Source organism: Nipponia nippon, unplaced genomic scaffold (assembly GCF_047370975.1).
Source record: "Nipponia nippon isolate SJK-2023a ecotype South Korea unplaced genomic scaffold, ASM4737097v1 scaffold_2, whole genome shotgun sequence".
Lineage (NCBI taxonomy): Eukaryota > Metazoa > Chordata > Aves > Pelecaniformes > Threskiornithidae > Nipponia > Nipponia nippon.
This window is the reverse complement of record NW_028262336.1, coordinates 60,720,120-60,737,022: the sequence shown is the minus strand read 5'-3', so window position 1 is coordinate 60,737,022 and position 16,903 is coordinate 60,720,120. Positions and strand designations below refer to the sequence as shown.

Genomic DNA, 16,903 nt, shown 5'->3' with positions numbered 1-16,903 from the left:
TCTGTTCAGCAATTACATTTTCTGTTTAAATCTTTCTTTGGGTCTCAGGCGACAAAAGGACTTTCATAATATAAATAGGTCTCAAAGCCTTTTGTGTGGGGCAAAAATTACAGGAAAGAGAAAAACGAGAAAAAAAAAAAAATCTGTGTCTCTCTAATTGGCATAATTCCTTCAGCCCTGGCTCATGATTTAAGATGGATCAATTCTGCAGCTGACATGATAGATGTTGTCATCAATACTCGGAAGCAGCAATTTATATTTCTTCGTTCGGGGACACAGCCATCCACCTACCTCCGTGGGGGTCCTACGTATGAATCAAGAGCAATATGTGGCCAGTAGACTAAGACTTGACTTAGACTTCCAGCCATGCAACTTATTAAAATAATAAATATTTTCATTATCCAGAGAATCCATTATAGTTCTCTGTTTTAGCTATTGTTAACTAATAATTTGGATTAATTACCAAGCTAAATCATTAAAAATTAAATCCATATATTTTGCTTCTTTAAAAGAGCGATAGTTTTCAACCATTTGTGTATTACGCATGTTAAGTGGGAGGGCGATGAAATATGTTGTGTTAACTTAACTTTGACAGCATCTGTATCCATGCCATATTACGCTCTGGTCTTATCAAATCTCAGAAGCGACAGTGTATAAATAGACTGTGATGATATTTGCAGGAGAGAAATCATTCACAATATTTTTGGCATCTTCTGTAGTGACTAGAGGAGAACCACCTAACGAATATAGCATATAATAATTCAATAAAGGGGTATAGAAGAGCATGAAATTGAGGAGCACTTATAAGTGCTGAGTCAGAGTTAAGGTTAGGCATACGTTAGCGATCAGACATAAACGCAACTTTCATCCTAAGGAATTTCAAAGCAGATTGCAAGTTTAAATGAACAGGGAAACCCAATTCAGAGCTCATTTTGCTCTCTGCTGAAGCAACAACAGCCATTGCGCTGGAACTCAGCAGTTACTTAATGAGACATTATCGGGTTGAAGACCTATAGATACAGGGGGAAAGTAAAGCTATTCAGGGAGTAAAATTATTTACGAATGTACATTTTATTATGTTATGAGTACTAAACTGTGGGCTGTTCAACTGCTCAAACTGCAAGTTACTGAGCTAAATACAGGAAAAACAGTGAAACTGAATAGGCTGTGATATACAGGTGGCTAGGCTAGATAATCCAGTGGGTTTGCCTTGCTGTAAACCCTGTGAGGTTACGAAAAGAACTGCATTGAAAACTCCTCTACACTTAAGCCTTTAAGTATCTAATTAAAGTGGAACACTATTTAAATTTAAATAGCAAACCTATTATAAAGTATATTCAGTAGACTACTTCAGAGTCCCCCGGACAAACAAAATGCATCCTAAAGCACTGAGGGACTGATTCTGCAACACCCACTCTAATTTAGGATCCCTTGCCCCTGTGGAGCCAGTGCCCAGCTGAAACAGGTGCTACACAGTATGGTGATGAGTTGCTGAAGCAAGACTCAATAATGCTTCTTGGCTTTTTCATTCTTTGGAAGAGATTTGTGTCTGAGCTTTATGTAAACACCCACTGAGGAACCATATATGTGCTGTCCCAGCCTATACAAGAGCTCAGAGCAGCTGCTGGAGCTGCCCTGGGACGACTGCCTCGCAATGAGTGCTAGAAGCGCATAGCACACCGAAACAAGTGCGACTGTGCTTGGTAGCCCTCCCCTTGAGCAATGTGGCAATCTGCCCTCCAGAGGAATTGCTGATGGTTTAGGCTGTTTGGACTACAGCAGGCGTGGATTTACTGGTGAGAAGTGATGAGATGTAACAGCCCCCACTTTGTCTTCAGAACCTCAAGGTGCAACACGTGCCGTCTAATCCTGGACCATGCTGTGTATACACAGCTGTGCGGCTGCCCCAAAACTGCTGAAGTCCACGGGCAAAAGAGAGGTCTGACCATGTCCCACCACCCCTGCACTGGTGTGTCAAAAGTGGGGTAAGAGGTAGAAAATCACATTCTTGAGACACGCTGTACTGATGCTAAGGAATTTCCTACACTGGTCACCTCCCGAACTCCTCTCCTGTTTTTTGAAAGCATTAAGCTAAGGTCTTTGAAAGCATTCAGCTAAGGTCTTATGAATGCGCTGGGAATTCATTTCTCGCTGGGTACATGTTTTAAAGGTAGGTTATACCAAAGAGATACTATGGCGATATTTTTCGTAGAGGATGTTGACTAAGAATGTAGTATTTCTCACCTCCCCCTTATTTTATATTGCATTAAAATTATCTTTACTCTTCCTCAGGCAGTTGCTATGCCACACTCAAGACAGAGAGTCTGAGAAGTGGGAAATGTCAACTTTTAAGATGATGTTCAGCTTTCTTGTTACATGCATTCTTTATGTAATGGATTTGAATTACACACTGTTCCTAGGCCTTCAGCTCTTCTTAGAAAGTCTGCTTGACTGGGCACAGTTGCTTGCTTATTCTTAATGAAGAGCTGCTAACAGCGGAAAGAGCACAATGAGGGGGCAAGCAATGTCTACATGAATCATTAAAAATATATGTACAATGAGCAGGATTAGATAGCACACGGCATATTTTTATTTATATAACACCATGGTTTCCTAAAGAGGTAGGTTTCACTCCCTACAGGAGCTGAAAATATGTTGACAAGTCACACAGCAAGGGGGGACGGGGGGAACCGGTGACTGTGGGGAAGCCGTGGGTTGCAACAGGCAGCATGGAAGGTGTTCCTTCAGGCATGGGCCTGAACTCTTTTAAACAGTTTGCATTAATTTACTGTATGCTACAGTTACAATCATACCATATTTGGTGATAGATGGGACATTTTTAAGTAAGAAAGCAGCAGGTGAGGTTACTGTTCGATGGCTGGCAAGCAGAAAGGATTTGAGTGAGTGAGACTGTGGAGCACAGAGGATGCTCCAGCCACAGGGACCGACCACGGTGTTATGCCGAGGCGTTAGCAGAGGAACGCAGCAAAGCCACAAGCCTTCCCGGCCGGGCATATCGCAGAGGAATTAAAATCAGGGGTGGAAGGGTAACCTGTAGGTGAGGTCTCACACACAAGGAGCTTCAAAAATGCCATCAAGGCCAGGGGAGAAAAGGGGAAGCTTCCAGCACTTGGCAGCTAACCAAAACAGTTGAGATTTTCAATTGACATTAATTTCAATGCAATTAGTCTTGATGCTTTCTGCTCCGCATGAGAAGAGAATCATGGCCATGATGGGAAAGAAAAGAACATCACAATAATAATATACATGCAAGAAATGAAAAAAAAAATCTTGTGTGTAAAAACATATTAAAAACATAAAACATACTGCCTATGTTGCTATCATTATGTATTAGTGTTCATGCTGTTTGTTTACTTTTTCTATGGATCTCAGTTTGGATGATGAATTTAGCCTACAGAATTTCACTTCCAAGTTTCCACGTGTTTGCGAGCTGCCACTTGTGAGCATTGCAGTCCGCGTGGCGCTTTACAGAATGACCTACGGTCAGCTCCAGCGCTGATGTAAAGCGGGTCTACTCTAGTGATTTAGTCCAGAAAGACAGCCTAAGCCTCCCCTGCCGTACATACCATTTCGAGGGTGATTTAAGCACTTCTGCAAATCACTGTGTAAGCTGGGACTCAGGGAAAGAATCAGGGCCACACTGCAACGTGCGTTGCAAAATCTCCCCTTAAAATAAGAAGAGCGAGGCAGAACAGGCCGTGGCTTAAAAAGGTCAGTGTAAATATGCTGCCCTTCACTCCTTCACACGTAAGTAATGTATTTGTTGAGAATGTTACCCGCTTTGCAGGCTCAACCTTCAGCCGCACTGAGCTTTACCCCAGCTGACAGAAAAGGCTGTTTTCAGGTGGTTTTATGTATCCATTAATACTGGATGTAGCCTGGCATCTGAACTGGCCTAATTTTTTTCATTTTCATCTTCATTTGCTCTGGTTAGACAGGGAGTGCCGCAAGCCTTCCCGAGCCGGGACACGTCCTTCTCCATCCCTCTGGGGAAGGTGAGGAGACAGACCTGGCAGGAGCCAGCTCCCGTGGGTGCCTCCAGGCTGAGGATGCGCCACATCCACAGGGTCGGGGGACTTCTGGCAGTAGGAGGCAGCACCACCTTGGCTGTGCAAGGGAACAGAAGCAGCTCTGGAGTGGCTCAGGATTTTCAGGTGGCTTGCCGAAAGCGGCGTACAAATATATGGGTTTTCAAACCGTTCCCTTGGAGCGTGCCTACGCTGCAGCCAAAGCTGCGGCTGCAGCTTGTGCAGGGTTACCAACCCTAAATTAAATCGAGCTAACTCAGGAACGAGTAACATATAGGCACAAAACCAGTCCAGAAACCTGCATAAATACTTGAGCCTGTGCTGCTTTGGGCTGCCAGGGCTACACGCACGTCGGGGTGCCACTAGCCAGCGGCAAGCTGGGTTGGGTTGGTCTCCAAGAGCAGGGATCTCCCAGCGTGGGATCGCCCTGTGCATATTCGCCTTGGCACTGCCACATGAATAGCCCCCTCTTTTCATCACGAATTTTGCACATTTCTTCTCCCCGTCTGCGATGACATGGCACTTCTCTGGCAGCTGCTCACTGCTTAGCTGAAAAGCCCAATATTCTGGAAAGTATTTAATGTGTGTTAACCTCTCTTAATGTGATTCAGCAACTACAAATCAGGAGAGCCTGCCTCCCCTGGCCAGCCAGACATCACAGCCAGTGCTTCACGCAGGCTGGACAGTGCGAGGCGTCTTACTCTCTTTGGGTGGCAAGCACTGATGATCGGTACTTTTATTTTTAACCAGAGATCGCTCATTTTTAAAGGCTTCATGCACTCTAGGGACCTTTAATCTGCTGTGCAGATCTAGGTGGACCTGGATGTAGATGGAGCTTGTAGGAGCTGCAATTTGCACAGGTGCAGCTCACTACACATCCAAGGAGGAATCGGTGCAAAAATGGATTAACCCAACCCCAGACCCCGCGCCTCAACTGCTGCAAGGCCGCCGGCCCCGCGGGCAGAGGGCCCACGCTGGCACCCCGGGCTGCCGCTGGGGCCGTGGCCTGTCCCACTGTAAACCTGTCCCGATTTCTCCCCGCTGTTATCTCCATCCTGGTGATCGCGACGCGTGGGCTGCTGGCCAGCCGGTGCACCGAGGCCCACCCGAGGGCAGCCGGCCGGGCCGAGGGGCAGGGACCACGCGTGGAGGAGGAGGAGGAGGAGGAAGGAGGGGGGGAATAAAACCCAAAGCCAACTTGGGCCGGGCGAACCTCTCGGGGTGCAAGTTCCCACCAACTCCCCCCGCGGGGCGGGCCCGCCCCTCCGCGCCGGGCGGGCGCTGCGCGGGCGCGGGCGCAACGTGCGCGGGGCGGGCGCCGCCTCGGCCGCGCTGCCGGCGCGCAGCGGGGAGGGAGGAGGCGCGGGGGAGCGGGGCGGGAGCGGAGCGCGGCGGCGGCGGCCGAGCCGAGCCGAGCCGAGCCCAGCCGCGCCGCGCCGCTTGCAAAGGAGCGGTGGCACCGGGGTTTTGGGGTTTGCTTTTTTTTCCAGGGGGAAGGTGGTGGCGGGGGGGTGGGTTCGTCCCCGCCCGCGCGTGTGCGGAGAGGGGCCGGCGGCGGCGGCGCCGGGGGTGCTCCGCGCCCTCGCCCTGCCCGCGGTGCAGTTAAGATGCGCCCCGGACGCCGTGTGGTTGCAGCGCGGCGGCGCTGACATCGCTCACCATGGACAGCTTCGACTTAGCTCTCCTTCAGGAGTGGGACCTGGACTCTCTGTGGTGAGTGGTGCCTCCGCCTCCCCCCGGGCGCGGGGAGCAGCAGCCGGGAGGGGGGCAGGATCTGCGGGGGGTGCTGTAACGGGGGAGTGTGCAGTAACTGAAGGGGTGTGCAATAACTGGGGGACGTGCAATAATTGGGGGGAGGGGGTTGTACAATAATTTGGGGTGGGTATTCACCTACCTGGAGGGGTGCAGTAAATTGGGGGTGCGGTAATAGTGGCCGTGCAATAAGGGGGGTGCGGTGGCTCGGGGGTGCAGTAACTGGGGCGGCGGGTGCGTTAGCAAGAGAGGGTGCAGTACCCAGGGAGGTGTCTCCCCTGCCACTTGCTCTCTCAGCATCGCTGGCCCGGGAGGGGCAGAGGGAAGGGTGCCCCCCTCCCCTGGCCTCCAGGGTGGGTCCGGGAGGTGAATGTAGTGTTTGCCTGCGGAGTCTCTTGCCCCCCTCCCCCCAGCCCCCCCCAATAATCCCCTGTGCTCACCCGCCACTGGCACCCCGGGCTGCCCTCCCGGAGCTCATCCCCCATCCCTCCTGCACGCCCCTTTCACACCCCCCACCTCGCCCCGCAACTCCCCCCGGGCCGCCTTTATTGCCGCCCCGACGCCCCTCTCCTCTGCTCTCTCCTGCCCCTTCCCGCTCCCCCCCCCCCCATCGCATGCCCTTGACCTCCCCCTGCGCACCCCCGTCCCTGCCCGCCCCGGCGGCGGGTGCGGAGCTGCCAGGGAGGAGGGGAAACAATTTCTAGAAATGTCATTAGCGGCTGGAGGTGGGAAGCGCTGCCCTCCCCCCCCCGCACCACCCTCCCCGAGCCGCTGCCTCTGCCAAGTCCCGGAGTTTGCTGCGGGAGGCACGCCGCCCCCGGGCGGCCGCCGCTCCCCGCCGCCGGCCTGCCGCGGCCCGGCCCCGGCGTGGTGGGACCCCGGCGGGGCTCGGCGGGGGTCCGCGGGGATGGGGGGGGGGGGCGCGCTCCGTGGCGGTCACCGCCGAGGCCGCCCGCTGTGCGGGGAGGGACCCCCGGGGCAGCGCCGGGACCCCCGGGGCGACGCCGCCGATGGGAGCCCGCGGTGGGACGCGGTCCCGGCGGACCCCGCGGTGGGAGGCGGGCGGGGTGCCGCGGGGCCCCGCCGTCCCCACCCGTGGGCAGGCGGTGTCGGCCTCCCCCCGCGGGGCGGGCGCCCCGTCGGGCTGGGTGCGCTCCGCCGCGGCGCGGTGCCGCGGTCAGGCGGGGCGGCGGTGGCGGGTTGCGCCCGGCCGGCTGGATCGGCGGCTTGGGGAGCCGAGCGTACTTTTGCCTGAAATCAGGTAACGGTGTAGCATTTTTTTTTTTTTTTTAACACGTCAGGTGACCGGTATCGTCTGTCGGCAGGGTGCGCGGTCGGCAGCGCCGGCTTATCTCTTCGGTGGCAGGTGTAACGAAATCAGCCGGGCCAGCCGGTCCCGTTAGGGAGCCGCTTCTTACAAAAGACCTCAGGATGAGGAGAACAGCTTGCTCTGCATAATACGGGTGCTTGTAAATGCGTACACTGATAACATCCAGCCTAATAAAACTTTTATATTGCTAGGGGAACTTTAAAGAGCACGTATAATACACAATTAGTTACTACCCCATAAAAGTTTTTAATTACAGTGTGTCTGCCTGTGACACGAGTTAAGGTTATGTCCTCATTTCAATTATAAATACCAATATTCAGTTTATATCCAAACCATAACATTTATCTCTGGCCTGAGTCTAAGTTTTCAGTCCATACGCACGGTTTTACAGTCAATTTACATGTTTTTTCTATTAAACAAGAATGGGAGAAATAATACTTTCACACATTTGAATGTTTTTCCCTTTCTCCTTGAATGAAGACAAACTTTGGGGGAATTTTCTTTTTCCAGCGGAAGCGTGCTGTTCATTAGTCTGTTCTGCAAGCTGGCTGTTGGAGTTAATATTGAATTTGAAAAGCTAACAACGTAACTCTGGAAAGCTAGGGCTTTAGGCTGTGTCTGGCAATTGCTCCTTTTCATAACCTTTTTAGCATGCTTTTCGACTATTGTGGAGCCACTTTCAAATGACCGCAGTTGCCATAAAGCTCCTGTATGGGTCCAAAAAGGCATCAACCATTTTCCAGCTAACTTACCTGCTTGAAAATGTCTCTATTTGCATTACAAGCTATCTTGGGGTTTCATAGATCTTGTTGTTTGTGTTCCTCTATAGTTGTTACAGTGTAGAAGGTAGGTTCAACAGAAGGGCTTCCAACAACGCATGAAAAGCCATTGCATAGTGGCAGGCCTGCATTCGCTGCTGAACTCTCCCCCCGTGTGGGGGTTGAACCCACAAATGTCCAGCGCAGTGCCTAGCGAGGGGATCACACCGACTTTAAGCGGAGCTCATCAGGGGAGCAGGGGGTTTGCAGGTGTTTGCTGTTGCGTGTTTGCGTCCTTTTGGGGCACTAGGTTTTGCTGACTGGATTTGGCTTGGGAGTATCTGAGATCACAGGCTGCAAGTTTATCATGAAGCAGCTGTTTCGGCAAATGGTTCGGAGCAGTCGTTTTGAAGAGTTGCACGAGCAGGATTAAATAAAAACTTACTTTCACTTAGTGAAAGCTTCCAAAGTCCATCGCGAAGGCCAGCGGTGCCTCAGCGCTGCAGGGGCTGTGGCAAAGGGCCCTGGGTCGGTCTCCCATTGCAGGCAGGGTGCACGCAACATGCTGCCCTCCCCGCCGTCCTGCCTGCTCGCCGCTCGACAAGGGGCGGCTTAGGGAAATTCTCGAGAAACCTGGTTTGAATACTGTACTAAGCTGACCAAAACAAAGCTGGCACGTTAATTTTAAGCTCTGAAGGCTCGTCAGGATGCCTTCAAAGGAGTGCAGTTGTTGCCAGAAAGGGAAATAAAATATACCACGTAGATAGGAAGTACTTCATGGCAAAGAGCAACACTTAGGAGACTTAATTTTCTCTGCAGCGAGAATAAATGTTGTCCTTTATTCTTTTGAATGTAGTCATAATGGCAATTTGCGCACTTAATTTATGACTGAAAATCCACTTTTTGCAGTATTTGGTGAACGTTTTGCTTAAAAGTGCAGTAATTAAATATTAACGTGCTGTTCTAAAGTGTTTTTTTTTTTTTTAATTTGGTATGTTCTTGGAAAATCAAAAGGGGTTTCCAGATGAACAGCAGCATGCTAATCAATTCTCATTGATTGTTACTTTTATACTATTAATGAGTTTGCTCTCCAATTAATACGTGCTATGTCTTTTACTTTGCTGTAGCATACAAAATGTAATAGTATATCGTGTCATGGCTATAAGACAGTATTTAACTAGTAAACTGCAATGGGAGAATATTGTAAGCTGTTTTCTACTAAACAGTAGTTTTTCCAGGCTGTATTGATGCCAATAACACTTCTTCTTCCCAGAAAACTACTATAATTCAAATAGTGAAAGCTGAGTACAAACTCAAATAGAAATTTTAAGAAAACATACCAATCTGTGGCATAAACAAAACTCGTGCCTATTTGGTAAGCTTTTTCTGGAACATTTGGGGATGATCAGCCCAACTTGAGTCAAGGTGGTGTTACCGCTGACTAACACAGTTATCCCAAACACACGGCACTAACGACTTTGAGCCACAGCCCCATCTCCTGTTTTTCTTTCTCCACGCATTTATTTGTATGCTCTATGTGTAGTTTTACTTGTCCGGACTCAAGGGTGTGGATTCTCCAGTGCCTTATAGCTTTGTATTTGTTTACACCAGACAAAAAGAGATGGAAAGTCTCAGTTAGAGGTGGTTTATATGCCTCTTGTTCAGCAGAAAACATACTACACATGACAGAAAGCAGCAAATGAGCAGACCAAAGGACATAACTGGAGTGCCAGGACTAGTTCTGCATTACAGGCATTCATGTTGTTATTTGCCTTATTTAACAAATCTAGATGAAAATTCAGCCGGGTCCTTAACTCTATGCTTAGGTTTAGGCACAGCGATAGCCCTGGCGAAGACCACTTAGTAAAGGCTGTCCTCACATGCGTATGTAAGATACATGCGTAGGCTGCGTTTTTTTCCCGTTCATTAAAAACAATTAGCAGATTTATTAAAGCACTTACTGTGTTGTACCAAACAAGAAAATAATTTTGAGTGTAATATGTTTGTTAGCCACAAACAAACCAGTGTTTGTTTAGGGAAAAGAAGCCAAGCATGTAACTGGCTTATTTGGTACTTATCTGATACTTCTGGATATTTTGAGTTAGCATCAGTTTTGTAGGAGTTGGATAGTCATGTAAAAAATGTATAGCTGTATAGCTTCCAAGTGGAGATCAATATCAAATGCCACAGTGTAAGGTGGCCCAGTGTGTTTTACAGACCACATATTGAATTACTCGTTCATTTGCTATCTTTGGGTCTGTTCCTGCTCCATTTGAAGTCAATGAGAGTTTTGTTTGGAAGTTGCTATTAACAAAAAGTGGCCAGACATCCAGAAGTCTTATAAATGAACCTTTTGTAACTTCTTGATCCCAGGTTCTCTAGCTTTTAGTCACTACATTTTATATTTGTGTGAGTCAAGATTTTTTTCCCATGTCGCACAGTGTTTACTGGAGACAAATTTAGAAAGCTAATTCTACAAATGCATCTTCAGTCAAAGTAGAATATCAAGATATTTATTTTCAGATAACAGTAAGCAGATGCTTTGGGGGGAGAGGGGTTGCTCCAGCCATTCTCTCAGTGAGGTTAGAGGCTGGACCAGCTTAGCCTTTTTGCAGACAATACACCACAATACCTCCCTCTCACAAAAAATTAAGTTAGTGTATTCTTTTATCTCCCGTTTCCTTTACAGCTCTACTCCCGCCTGTGTCTTGGACTTTGTCCCTTATGTGTTTCCTTTCAGCTCTTGGCCTGTTTCTATCAGTGATGCCTGAAATCCTATTTGTCTCCTTCTTATTTCTATCTTTGTGGTGTTTCCCACTCTGCCTTCCACCCAGCATCAACTCACAGTTACCACCTTCCCCTCATTGAGATCCCATCTAAAAATTTGCTCTTTCTGTGATGATTATAAGTTGTGAGCAAACAATAACACGAGTAATAACTATAGACTGTTCCCTTCTCCCGCTTTCACAGCATGGTCTCTCTTCCTGATGGCTGTTTTTTAGGCTGGAAGCCCTTTGGGTCAGGAATTACTTTTATTGTTTGAGTTTTGTTTTTTTTTCTTAGAGCACTGAACAAATTGTATGTGCTAAACATTATAAATAATAAGAAGAGCAAGCTTTTCATGGTCATAATACCTTATAAACACCAGCTAAATAATAACATTTTAAGAATGCGTCTGTCGTGCCATGTGAGCGCTCATTTGCTGGATGTAATGTACCACATCCTCCTCATTTGGTTTAACTCTCCACCGAGTCCAGAGGCTTTGCCAGTTTATAGCAGATGAAGATCTGGCCCACCACCTCTGATTTGCAGTACTCGGTCACTTTTCTGAAGAACAATTATTTTTTTAACCTTCTGCTTTGTTTTCGTCTGAGAAATGAAATTTTGATACATCAGTAAGACAGTGAGTGTGCTTTCATCTCTCCCCGCCACCTCGAGGACTGTTTGAGCACCCACGCCCAGTTGGGGGATGCAGGAGGAGAACAGCCCTTTGGGCTTTCCTCCTAACGCTCAGACTTGTAGATTTGTGTTCCTCTGGGTATGTTTTCCAGCAGAAGACGAGGCAGAAACTTTACTAGGTTATTGGAGAAGGATTCGGAAGAAGGCATGAGGTACATGTGGCATTTCCAATTCTACGGGAATATTTCAAGGAAAATAGCAGGTTTCTTAAAACTAGTGGAAGAGAAATAAGGGCCATTAAGCAAAAAAAAAAAAAAAGACAAAGAAGAAATACTGGCTGTGGGAACATCTTGTCATCCATATATTAGGAATAACATCATACTCAACTCCACAATACTCTCATTAGAGAAAGCAACTGTTTAATTGCAAGGTTTTTAACCTCATATAACAAATTAATCTGTTTGGATCATATTTATGACTAGGAGACAACAAAGCATGGATAAAAAGAGCTCTAGCAATTATTCGCAGCACATGTTCAGAGATACCTTAAACTCTGATTATAACTTTATTAACAATAGGAGTAATAAAGTAAAATCAATAGAAATGAAGAAAAACTGATATTACGTACAGCTAGAAAGCAGGGAGGTTAAACTCCACATGAGACGGTGTCTCATCTAACAGACTGATCAAGTTGTGACTTTGCAGTGACATCCTCACAAAATGAGATTTCAAAAAACCAGTATTTTCTAGGAAACCCAGGTAAAATTTCTTTGTACATGGGCTCGTTAGCTGTAAGGCTAATTCCAGTGGAAATCACAAGTTCTTTGTGAACAACTGAAAGTAGGAAAAGGGAATGCAGTAACCAAGCTTGCTTGGTTTTGATCAAAACTATCTCTTCGTAAAGCTTGCCCTGCTGGGGAATTACCATTTCAGGGCTGCTGCTGGGGGCTGGATTCGCTGGCTGACCGCTCCCGGGGAGCCCGCCGGTCCCTGCTCTGGCTGAACCCCCTGTGTTTGCATCATTACCAGGGGGGCTACTCACTGGCCTTCCATCTCTTAAATCAATGCTAAGACACTGATGATGCTTGCTGGTGCTGCCTAAGGCCCCAGGAGAGCAAAACCGGACACTCGTAGTTTAATACCCAGGTAATAATCTATATAATTTCTGAACAATTTGTGGGTAACTATGAATTTATATTTAGGGGAAAGAGTGAATGAACTGTAGCAACAGTTAAATGAACATGATGATAATTATTAATATTCTGTGCTAAGTGTTTTCTATGTCTTTCCAAAGGTAAAAATGCATAATATAGCTACTTGTTTTCCTCTCTTACAGCTTGGTATCTCAGCCTTCCCAATACCTTAAGCAAATAAAAAGTACATGTTAGTAACTTAAGTTGACTGTGTTTTATCCTCTTAGGAAGATTTTAACCTGCATGCATGTACCAAGGACCTGGATACGGGTGTATCTTGGGAAATATGACAGTAGGAATGCAATTTAAATTTATCCTCAGAGATCCTTTAGGTATTTTTTAAAAAATAAATTAGTTCCAATGCAGCAGTGGTGGTCTCAGCAGTCAGGAAACACTTAAAATTATGCAGAAGGGACCAGAAATCTTTGCTAAGAAGCTTTTTGTTGCTATGTTTTGTTTCTCAATAAAGATGATCCACAACTGTAAGTACTTAAAACTAAAAACAAGAGGGTTGTATCTGACAAAGCTGCACCACATCTTAATGTAACCCAGTCTTTCCATGTGGCTGTTTTCACATGTTTCAGACCAAAGAAAGAGTCCTTTGTGGCGCAGCCTGGTTTGACTGAATGGCAGGAGTGGACAAATAGAGGATGAAGGTGGTATCTTCTTACACTATGTTTTGATTGCTTTGAGCTGTGATCACTTCTTAGTGCATGTATCACTTTTGAAATCCATTAGGGTGAAACTGGTGGCCTTCCTAGTCCATACATTGCCATGGTGGTGCAGTCTAGGTGCTAGGGTATTGTAATGACCTATGGTGGTATGAAAAATGCAAATACGACAGACAGACGGATCAGGAGGAAAAAGCATTGGTGAAGTACGCATTTGCAGTGCTCAGATTCAGAAGTCATCCCAGCAGTGGTCTCTCCTACCATCAATCTCCTTGTTTCTGTCCTTGGTCATTTCTTTGCTTTGGTCACTGTGAAGGTTTTGGGGAGCCTACTCTGATGTACGGGTGTTGGCAGATATCCTAAACCTCCTCTGTGGGGGTTTAGCTTTTGTTCTGATGTTGCTGAGTGGTGTCTACCTCCTGGCGATGCACCAAGAGACAGTTGATTCTTTCTGTCATTGACCGCTTCTGATTGACCAGGAGGGTTCATCTCTCAGCTCTGTCAATTTTAGGAGGAAATGATGTAATGTTAATGTTTTTGTGCTCCTTTGTCTTAGAACAGCAAGTGTAGTAGATGGTTGAACCTCAGTCCAGAAAAAATGAACAGTTTGTTGACAGAGATACTCTGGAGAAGATAATTATATTGATATGCATCCAACAGAAGACACTTTTTTACCTTTTTTTGTTTCTGAAGTAGTCAAGGAGGGAACCTGCCATGTCATCAACTGTTTTTAAAGGACAAAGTAACAATAAAAGCTAAGTGTGCATTTCTTCATTTGTGTTTGGCAAGGAGAGTGTAACATTTTCTGCAGGATGATGACCTTGAGTTAACTAAATGTCACCAGTTTAAAGAGTAAATTAATGTTACAATGTGCTTTGTTTGTGGTTAGGCCTGAAGACTGTCAGGAATTTCTTAGTACAAAAGGTGATTGTGTGCTAGTCCATTTACTCATGCTCCCTGCAAGAAAACCACCGTGATCCCAAGTGATCTGAATTAGTATCACCACATTGCCTTGCGTGCTTGGGTATACCCACATGCTTGCAGCTAGCTTGTGGATCTCTACCCCTTTCACTGTGTAGATGGGTCCAAAAGGGCCATGGGACCGTACATTTCTCCTAGGTCATTGAGTCAGACTGCTGCTCTCTCAGATAAATGAACTTTTTTCTAAGAAGGAATGAATACCTTCAAAACCCAGTCATGCTCTATCATAAATGTGGCAAGGGTTTTGGGTTTGAGTTTTTTGTCACTGCCACTGACAATGAAATCTGTTCCAAAACCATAGCATTGATAGGAAAAATATTTCCAATATATGCGGCTTAACGTATCCATGGCCATTTAGAAAGGTCGATTCTGCAACATCTGAGGTAAAATGATGTTGAGATAACCCCAATAAAGGAAAGCATAGATAAATGCTTTTGCTTTGGGACCTGCATTGGCTTTTGTAGATCTAAGCAAAGCATCTCTTTACGATGCTCTTCAAGGCTTTGCATTGCACAAGAACTTACTGGCTTGGGTGCATGGCTGTGCAAACATGATTACATACGATGTGGTAAAAATGCAACCTTTTTTTTTTTGTTGTTGTTCTTAGAAGTATATAAGTAGCAATATCTTGAACTAATTACAGCTGATGTAAAGCACATTTAAGGAAACCCATTAGCAGAGAATTAGAACTAGAGCAGATTAGCTATTCTTTAATGGCCTTCACTGTAGATCTTTTGATGCCTTCATAGCTTTTCTAACAGTCATTGCTCATCTATCTTGACTAAATGACTGAGAAGCTTCTTTCAAGTCACAGTCTGGTTGTAATGTGAAAAAAATCGCTGTTTTCAGCTGAAAAAATGATTATCTGGAAAGGTAAACTCTACTGAGTTCTGTACTGTATTTGTTGTTGAGATGTAAAGCATTATTTTATTGCTCAATGTGACTGTATAATAGAAAGAGCAATCTCTAATATGCTTCCTTGAAGCTATTAATTATTTACTTTCTTGCAATACAGATCATAGACAATTCTACACGACTTCCCTTCTTACAGACTTTCTTGTCTCTCTCTTTTTTTTTGTATGCTTTGCAAATGCCTGTAAATTCATTTTCACTGAAAGGGGAAATAAGTAATTTAGACTATTGCAGCTGTTTCATAATTAATTAATTTCAATTTAAAACAATCAAGTAGTGCCCGTCCATTGTTCTGTGTGCTTTTCTGAGGCATTAAGATTCACAATATCAAAATAAGTTCCAGATGGAAGAGCATACTTTATAACCAGAGAAAAAATTCTGGTTTTGTCAAAAACCTGAGGAGTCCTGCCTTGATCAAAACAGAAAGTATTACGCTTAAGCACATTTTTCAAGTTTTGAGCAATTAGTTTAAGAATGACTTAAAAGTGCCAATTTGAAATGATATACTGGACATTAACTTATAAATAGAACTGTAGAGTGAGAGAAACAGTGATGCAGGACTATTTATTCATTTGTTTCCTCAAATTCTCCTGGCATCTGTTAAAATGTAAGAAAGCTTAGCACATTTTCCCATTTTTGGCACTCTGTTTTCTATGATAAAGAGAAATATTTGCAATGATAAATCATCTCTTTGCTAATAATCAATAAATAACACATTCTTCTGAGAAAAAAATTATGGTAAAATGAAATGAAAAATATTGAGCAGAAGGAAAGATGATGAAAATGGTACACTGAGAAATTCTGTATGTTCCTATACTTTAATAAATATTAGGGTTTGCAGAAGAACTTTTAACGTGGCAGTTTGCAGAAGAATAAAAGGTCTTTTTTGAACACGAAAGACACTTATGTAAGAGGTTTATATTATGTAAATGTTACTGTTATTGGCGATAGCCCATTATAAAGGAACACTTTATATTCAGAAAAGCGTTTGCAAATAATGGGATAGATGCAGCAGTCTCTAGTCCTGACTTGGACAACTTTCTCTTTGAAGTCAATGGAAGTTTAGCCTGAATAAAGGTGTAAGGAATTAGCCCATTCATTATTATCCGAATTACATCAAGAGCTGACTGCTAAACAATAAAATCATGATTCATAACATAACGGCTTCACTTAATTCTTTTGTAGTCTTAATATATCTCATTATATGGTACTTCTGTTCTTTCCTCTCTGTGCAGTATTCAAATTAATAACAACCACCTTTACATAACTGATGGTTAGACATGTTTTGCTGCCTTAGCAAGATCAAAGGATTTTATATACCCTTTTTGGATAGATACCAAGAATAGGGTGATCAATCTCTTCTGTAACCATTAAGCACAGTGTAAATATCTCAGGGTACCCAATTAGACACAAGTGGTTTGCCAGATGCTGAGAGCATCACCAGTTGTCAAGAGCTTCCCCAGTCTGTGGGACAGTCCAGAATTTATTAGGGATTAGTGGTGGACTGAGTTCTTCCTCCACTGATTTGTGCTCGATTCAGCTGTGCCCTGCTGTAAGCAGCCTGCATGATATGTGGAGATAAGGTTCAAGCGACGGACACTTCACTTCTCCCCAGGCACTTTTGGGTGGGAAGGAGGCAGGGATGGACACTGGTACTCCAGTTCCTCTCCTGTGACCAGAGAAGAATGGGGGTTACAGTAAGTGAGACCGCAAAATTAGAAGGGCATAAGAGAAGGAGACTGAAGAGAACAGCCCAAGAAACGGGACCCCCAAAAGGCTTTAATACGAAGCTGGAGTTAACCCCTCACCAGGAAGCCATCTGCAGCCTTCAGGCTTTAAGAATTCTTTTTATCTAGAG

General features: G+C 45.4%; 1 protein-coding gene across 4 annotated transcripts in view; it reads left to right on the top strand.

Moving 5' to 3' along the window:
- The first annotated feature begins 5,447 nt into the window (after window positions 1-5,447).
- AFF3 (ALF transcription elongation factor 3) overlaps window positions 5,448-16,903 on the top strand; it is a 340,331-nt gene continuing 328,875 nt past the window's right edge. For all 4 annotated transcript variants that reach the window (XM_087756127.1, XM_087756125.1, XM_087756130.1 and 1 more), the window contains exon 1: window positions 5,448-5,762. In XM_087756127.1, the coding sequence (XP_087612253.1) occupies window positions 5,710-5,762 (53 nt within the window). In that variant the 5' untranslated portion in view covers window positions 5,448-5,709. The remainder of the gene's footprint in view (window positions 5,763-16,903) is intronic.